Source organism: Oncorhynchus tshawytscha, unplaced genomic scaffold, assembly GCF_018296145.1.
Source record: "Oncorhynchus tshawytscha isolate Ot180627B unplaced genomic scaffold, Otsh_v2.0 Un_scaffold_7589_pilon_pilon, whole genome shotgun sequence".
NCBI classification, from domain to species: domain Eukaryota; kingdom Metazoa; phylum Chordata; class Actinopteri; order Salmoniformes; family Salmonidae; genus Oncorhynchus; species Oncorhynchus tshawytscha.
Genome location: NW_024609826.1, coordinates 300938 through 309198, shown reverse-complemented (window position 1 = coordinate 309198; position 8261 = coordinate 300938). Strand labels below are relative to the sequence as shown.

The 8261-nt window shown below is 45.7% G+C and overlaps 1 protein-coding gene across 2 annotated transcripts; it reads left to right on the top strand.

The window, feature by feature from the left end:
* The first annotated feature begins 131 nt into the window (after positions 1 to 131).
* prune (prune exopolyphosphatase) lies at positions 132 to 8203 on the top strand. 2 transcript variants are annotated; one of them, XM_024389596.2, is made up of 8 exons: positions 132 to 420; positions 3760 to 3864; positions 3965 to 4167; positions 4338 to 4522; positions 4635 to 4793; positions 4950 to 5044; positions 5573 to 5731; positions 5896 to 8203. In XM_024389596.2, exons 1-8 carry the CDS (start codon positions 382 to 384, stop codon positions 6280 to 6282), a joined length of 1332 nt encoding a protein of 443 aa, XP_024245364.1. In that variant the 5' UTR covers positions 132 to 381; the 3' UTR covers positions 6283 to 8203. The 2 variants fall into 2 exon arrangements, with proteins under 2 accessions (XP_024245364.1, XP_024245372.1); XM_024389604.2 differs by lacking the exon at positions 132 to 420 and adding an exon at positions 484 to 1303.
* Positions 8204 to 8261: the final 58 nt, after the last annotated feature.

Here is an 8261-nt window from a genome sequence, read left to right as displayed (position 1 = left end):
AATAGGATCCCGCTAGCTCGTATTTGGCTCTGCCCCCTTCTTGCTTGGTCTGCCCACACCCATTTGTTCCCATTGGAAACGAGAGGCTGTGGTCTATCTTGGTTTAGTTATAAAAATCTTTGCTACAACCGTTCTCTTTGAAACTACCAGTTTGTAAACCAATATTTGATACTACACTACCCATAATACTACGTCCCGTCTTTGAACGTTACGTCAGCCCAAGACGAGTCACGCACGACTCTTGGACATTAACATTTCAAACTTACAGTGCAGTCTTTTTATTCCTGAGACGTGCAGATACAGCTAACGTTAGCTCTATACAACAAAGACAACTAGAAAACTCTCATTTCAGACTGTCTTTACGTAGTGCATCCAATAACCATGGATATATTTTTAAAAAGCTGTCGCAATGAGCTGAAGGTAGGAACATCGACGGTTTCTGGTGGTCGCGCCGTTTGCTTGCTTTATCCATTTTCAATGTTTAGTTTGTCTTTACGGCTAACGTTAGCTAGTTATGTAGTCTTCTAAATAACTTCGACATGTACATTTGATGGATAAATTAAATTAGTGGGGTTTTCAGAGATCAGGAGAAAGCTGGCTAGACATTAAATTCCGACTAGATCAAGTCGAAAGACTTGTCATTGAAAAGCAATGTGACAGCAGCCTGCCGCATGGTCCCGGTGTTGCTTGTGGGCTCGTGCATGCGCATCAAATTAGATCAGACAGACAGTTGTCACCGTACACTAACTACATTTGAACTGTACTGTACATAGACTGTAATTACAGCTAGCTAGTTGGCTAGCCAGGCAAATTAGCATTGTGACGTGATCACATAATTGTGTTAAATGTAACTCATACACTGCTTCATTTTGTTGCATGATATATTGCATTAATATATTTCAGTGATATTCAAACAAATATAATTGTTCAATTGTAATGGGCCATGAAAGTACATTTATTGTAGGGTCAGCTGCCTGTCAGGTGCCTGTCAGGTGTCAATATGCCCACGTGCATTTTTTTGCTTTGCATGTCTGCCACACTTAAAGTTACACGATGGCTTTAATTTCAGGGTCTTGATGTCGTGCTCTTGACCTTAAGTGAAAAGAGCACTGTTTGGGTTCAAAACAAGCCCTATCAAGATTAGTGAGACCAGATGGTGTTTATAGCGCCTCAGAGCGTCACACCTTATTTACTCGGTGTTCAGTGAGGGGGAAGAGAAGTCAGCACCAGCACAGATGTACTATCCAGTGTGTACATGGGGAGGCTGGGTTGAGAGAGAAGTCTAATGGGAACTGAAAGACAGGTGAGGTGCATTTCAATAGGTAACAGTGGCTTCCACTCCTGTATCAATCTGAAAACATCATGGATAGATGAGACCGGATTATACCGTGGATAGATGAGACTGGGTTATACCGTGGATAGATGAGACTGGGTTATACCGTGGATAGATGAGACTGGGTTATACCGTGGATAGACGAGACTGGGTTATACCGTGGATAGATGAGACTGGGTTATATCGTGGATAGATGAGACTGGGTTATATCGTGGATAGATGAGACTGGGTTGTAATCGTGGATAGATGAGACTGGGTTATATCGTGGATAGATGAGACTGGGTTATATCGTGGATAGATGAGACTGGGTTATATCGTGGATAGATGAGACTGGGTTGTAATCGTGGATAGACGAGACTGGGTTGTAATCGTGGATAGACGAGACTGGGTTGTAATCGTGGATAGACGAGACTGGGTTGTAATCGTGGATAGACGAGACTGGGTTGTAATCGTGGATAGACGAGACTGGGTTGTAATCGTGGATAGATGAGACTGGGTTGTAATCGTGGATAGATGAGACTGGGTTGTATCGTGGATAGATGAGACTGGGTTGTAATCGTGGATAGACGAGACTGGGTTGTAATCGTGGATAGACGAGACTGGGTTGTAATCGTGGATAGACGAGACTGGGTTGTAATCGTGGATAGACGAGACTGGGTTGTAATCGTGGATAGACGAGACTGGGTTGTAATCGTGGATGCTCCCTGAGAATTTTCTTTCACCTGTCTAGTTGAGTTACTTCAGTAGACGAGACTGGGTTGTAATCGTGGATAGATGAGACTGGGTTGTACCGTGGATAGAGGAGACTGGGTTGTACCGTGGATAGACGAGACTGGGTTGTAATCGTGGATAGACGAGACTGGGTTGTACCGTGGATAGACGAGACTGGGTTGTACCGTGGATAGATGAGACTGGGTTGTACCGTGGATAGACGAGACTGGGTTGTACCGTGGATAGACGAGACTGGGTTGTATCATGGATGCTCCCTGAGAATTTTCTTTCACCTGTCTAGTTGAGTTACTTCAGTGGAGACGAGACTGGGTTGTAATCGTGGATAGAGGAGACTGACTGGTTGTAATCGTGGATAGACGAGACTGGGTTGTACCGTGGATAGAGGAGACTGGGTTGTACCGTGGATAGAGGAGACTGGGTTGTACCGTGGATAGACGAGACTGGGTTGTTACCGTGGATAGACGAGACTGGGTTTATACCGTGGATAGACGAGACTGGGTTTATACCGTAGATAGATGAGACTGGGTTGTATCATGGATGCTCCCTGAGAATTTTCTTTCACCTGTCTAGTTGAGTTACTTCAGTACTCTGTTTACTCTTGATCTGCAACAGATGGCTGATGTCCCTTCCCTATACCTCCATACAGTACTACTGAGTGTTGGGGGGGTGTTAATGATCCCCTCTCACTGACTGGGAACATTTTAGCAGACACTCTTATCCAGAGCGATTTACAGGACCAATTAGGATTAAGTGCCTTGCTCTAAGGGCACATCGATTTTATTTTTTTCACCTAGTCGGCTCGTAGATTTGAACCAGCAACGTTTCGATTACTGGCCCAATGCTCTTAACTGCTAGGCTACCTGCTGCTAGGCTACCTGCTGCTAGGCTACCTGCTGCTAGGCTACCTGCTGCTAGGCTACCTGCTGCTAGGCTACCTGCTGCTAGGCTACCTGCTGCTAGGCTACCTGCTGCTAGGCTACCTGCTGCTAGGCTACCTGCTGCTAGGCTTCAGGCTGCTAGGCTTCAGGCTGCTAGGCTTCAGGCTGTAGACTGGCTAATTGTCACATGACCGGCTTTTGTTATCGCAACAAGCTGTCTCTGTTAGCCCCTAGCTCTGGCACCCATGACTTGTGCTGCTGTCACAGATGGCCATGCTCTGGGAAAATGAAACACCCTACTTGTTTCTCAACTCCACATTAAAAACATTCAACAAAAACACGTAGTGGAGTTAGCAGGCCGTCATGTAGCTTAGCCATTACATCACAGTCTGCTCTACTGAGGTCATTGATGGAATTAGCCTAAGGCTATTTGACAAAGAGCTAGCCAAAGCCTTCAGGCAGGGGAATGAAGTCAGCCCTTAGCTCATCCACTTTAGGCTACACTGGGATTGACCCATTGACCCTTCAGAAGGCTATTCAAACAGTGTCCAGGGTTTTACTCTAGGATGGGGGACATTGTGCAGAACCGAGAGTACCCAATCTCCTGTGATCAGCATCATCATGACGTGCATTGACATTACAACACACACACAACCTGTCCACATAGCACTGTCCACTCACTAAGACACATCTGATAGCCTTTGAAGGCTCATTACAAGAGTAATGGATAGACTGACCTGTATTTTCTCATGGTAAATCCCCTCATAGGAGTTGGATATTCTTGTGACTGTATTCATCCCACTCTCCCCTCCTCAGGGGAACGCAGAGGGCAGCCCAGGGTTCCATGTGGTCCTGGGGAATGAGGCCTGTGACCTGGACTCCATGGTGTCAGCTCTGGCCTACGCATACTTCCTGTCCAAGGTGAGAGTAACCCACCCATCATTTGGACCCGACCCATGTGTTGAGAATGGTTCAACAGAGCAAGCGTCAGGTGTTATAACACCTCTCTCTCCCCTCCCAGACACTTGATTCTGGGAAAGTTCCTCTTCCTGTTCTGAACATTCCCCGGCAAGAGTTCCCGCTGCGCACGGACAATGCCTTCCTGCTGAGAGAGAGTGGCCTCTCCCAGGATGACCTGGTGTTCCGGGACGAGGTGGACCTGGGGAGTCTACACCGGGCCGGCCGTCTGGACCTCACACTGGTGGACCACAACGTGCTGCCCAGGTCAGGGTCAATCATGACACCTTAACCTCTGTCCACTGACAGTCATCCAGGACGTAAACACTTCCCCATGTGATCATCACCTGTATCTCTATAAAAGCAACACTGACCTAGAGCCTCCTTGAAATAGCTTGACTAAAGTCCCTGACTGACTGTGTGGCTGTCTGTTGCAGCTCTGACTGTGATCTAGAAGAGGCGGTGTTGGAGGTGATCGACCATCACCTCCTGGAGAGGAAGCCCTCTCCCTCCTGTCCCGTTACCGTGGAGACGGTGGGCTCCTGCACTACCCTGGTGGCAGAACGGATCATCCAGAAAGCCCCTGAAGTCCTCGACCAACAGGTGGCCCAGCTCTTATATGGTAACCAGAAATATAACTGATGTATGTGGAAATCATGTCAGTATTAAGTGAACTATGCCTTTAACTGCATCACTGTGTGATGAGACTGACATCCTGTTCTTTGTGATCACAGGCACCATAGTGTTAGACTGTGTGAACATGGCCCCAGAAGCAGGGAAAGTCACCCCTAAAGACAGCCAGTACGCTGGCCTCCTGGAGACGCACTTCCCCAACCTGCCACCAAGGGGCGTCCTCTTCCAGTCCTTGCAGAATGCTAAATTTGACGTGTCAGGTAAACACCCCAGGATTAATACCTGAAGCTCAGCCTTGTGGATGTGATTTTTTTCTCAGATTAGAACAATGGGCATCCCATGATATCAATGCCATGTTTAAGTATGAAGGACAGGGAGATCTACAATGTTTTTTGCTCGTATTCCCTTGTGCCCAGGTCTTACCACAGAACAGATGCTTCTGAAAGACATGAAGGTGGCATCGGAAGGAGATTTAAAACTGGCAGTCAGTGTGATATATATGACACTGGAGGTGGGTGTGCATCTTAACTATTCAATACAACACAAGGTTACACATACTACTGGTGGATAATAACATGGTTCAAATACTATCATGTACCCAGTTCGACTGCAGTATGCCATCTCACAATGCACATTTCACCTATGAATTCTTTACAGAATCTCACTTCAGATCTAAACTGAACACAGTCCTCAAGTTATCAGAGCCTTTCCCCGTGCTACTGCCTGACGAACCCTTCAGACACTTCCCTGTTACTGCCTGACGCACCCTTAAGACACTTCCCTGTTGTTACTGCCTGACGCACCCTTCAGACACTTCCCTGTGTTACTGCCTGACGCACCCTTCAGACACTCAAATGTGAAGGTGGGATGTTTCACCTAGTTCATGAAGATCACCCCCCCCACATGTCCAATCAGGTGGAACCACCCACAAGTAAAAAGGCTCTCTTCATGTGAACTTATAAAGGGACTCAACAGCTGCACTTGAGTTTATACTGAGATTCACAAACAAACTGTAATATCTATAAATGTTGTCCCTCAGGCTTTTCTACAGAGACAAAGCTTACAGCAAGAGCTCTGTGAGTTCTGCCACAAGCACAGCTACAACCTGGTGGTGGCCATGACGATCTCCTTCAACGATAACAAGGAGCCCTTCAGGCAGCTGGCCGTCTACAGCTCCAGCACCCTCTACAGGGGGGAGGTAGGAACTACACCACCCCAATCAGACATGATCCCATAGAGTTGACTATCTAGAGTTAAAGTAAGTCATTATGAAGAGTTGATAGTAAGCTTTGGGTTGCCAGGGTTGTTTTTTACAATGTATTTTTTTACATGATCAACTGAATGGTCTTTGTTGTCCTGCAGATGAGCCAAGCCTTGGAGCAAGCCCGGAGACCCAGTCTGAGCCTGAGTCCAATGAGCAGCCCTTACTCGGACATCAGGGCTTACCTCCAGGGCAACACGTTGGCCTCCAGGAAGAAGGTGCTGCCCATCATCAAGGACTTCCTGAGGGACAGGGAGCGAAGAGAGGTGCATTGTGGGACCCTAGAGGAGAGTTACGAGGTACCACAGCAACGAGCGTACACTGAGGACGCTGGGATAGAGGAGGACTCCTACTTCCCCCCCACCCCTATGAACAGTCTGGTGGAGGGCTGTCCCCTTGACAACGGACTGCCCAAGATCAGCGCTGAAGCTCTGACGGAGAAGTTCAGTAAGATGGCCAGCGAAGAGGAGAATGCAGGGGGACTCTGATGTCACTCACACTCCTGGTGGTCAGCGGAGCACCCAAGCTCACTAACCTGTATAACAGCTGGATGGCCAGAGTTCTCGCAACAGGATTCAGACCAGTCAGTACAGATTGTTTGTGACTGTGCAGGATGTTGAGCTCGGCACAACATTGATCCGCTGGGACGAGGACTGGGAGGCACACTGTTCCCAATCCAGAGGAGTAAACAATCCACTGGCAATCATATTGGAGATGATGGAAATGCATTGAAAATATTAGTGACACCCGTGCTTTACGTTAGTGACACCCGTGCTTTACGTTAGTGACACCCGTGCTTTACGTTAGTGACACCCGTGCTTTACGTTAGTGACACCCGTGCTTTACATTAGTGACACCCGTGCTTTACGTTAGTGACACCCGTGCTTTACGTTAGTGACACCCGTGCTTTACGTTAGTGACACCCGTGCTTTATATGGGGGAGGGGGTGCCTGAGTGGCGTAGCGGTCCAAGGCACTGCATCTCAGTGCTAGAGTCGTCACTACAGAACCTGGTTTGATTCCTGGCTTTATCACAACTGGCCGTGATTGGGAGTCCATTGTCCCAGCGTCGTCCGGGTTAAGGTTTGGCCGGGGTAGGCCATCATTGTAATATGAATTTGTTCTTAACTGACTTGCCTAGTTAAATAAAGGTAAAATAAAAAATATTAGTGACACCGATGCTTTCATCCTTGAATGGGAATAAGACATTTAATTGGGAACTCTGTTAATGGAAAAATACTCCCAGTTGTTATGTTTCCGGGAAATAGATTTTGCTGTAGATTTGAAAATAGATCCACTCTCTCTTCTCCCCAAGAGTGTGTGTGCAGCCTAGACTAGTGTGTATATGAACATTTTTGTGATAGATGCCTAAACCAACATGTGGTCTGCTTACTAAGGCAACAGGGATCTTGATCCAGGAGGGCATTGAATGTCTCTACTGTAACCAAGAAGCTTGATCTTGACCTCTAGGCACTGTGCCCTATACTAATGTGTATAGGAAGATCTTTGTGATAGATGCCTAAACCAATATGTGGCCCCACTTTATTTGGATAGTCCAGCTGTAGATGGTCAAACTATCTGTTGATAAGCAACTGCTTACTAAGCTTAGGGTAAGGGTTAATAGTTAGAGTTGTGGTTAGGGTCAGAGTTAAGTTTGGCGTTTAGTACATAGTTAGTTGAAATGTGATAGTCTGTAGAGCATCTACAAATGGACTGTCCAAATGAAGTGTTACTCTGCATGATATGCAGTGTTGATTTGACATAATTGATAAGCAGTTTGACGTTGAAGTAAAGTGTGTTGAATAGTTATTGCTAGAGATAGCTAGACATTATTCCTTGACTGTTTTATTGAGAATAAATCAGTTCTGAATGTTCTTCTGATTCAAAACACCATTATAATACTGTATCTTCCCCAAATGAAAGATTTTGTATACTGCAAATGTATGTAAACAATTTATTTAAGAATTATCTGATTATATGCAATTGTATCGCACGAAGATACAGTAACTTCCGTTGGATTGTGTTAAAACACTTGGTACCAATGATATTGCTAATGTCATGTTAATTTGAATATAATACTTTGATCTCTTATCTGAAACTAGGACTCCCCAGAACCAAGGTACTTCCAGGCCTGATGTAGTCTAATTAAATGACTGTTTATTTCATAAAATGCTCTAAACGGATGAGAACAGTGTTTGAGATGTAGCCATAATCTGCACTGAAAGGTAGAGTAGATTTCAGTCAAGGTTAGACCATTAGCAGATGTTATGAAGGACAATCAAGTGAAAAATGTCAGTTTGACCTTTTTAATCATTTGTAAACCAGCTGACTAAAGTTTTACAGTTAGAAATGTAATGGTTTCACCTGAAATGTTGAAAAGGATTTAATAGTATTAAAGTTTCTTATCCTGTTTTGTCCATGTTATTTCAACTCAGTAGTTGTGATGGGGTGATGTTGGGACCATGGAG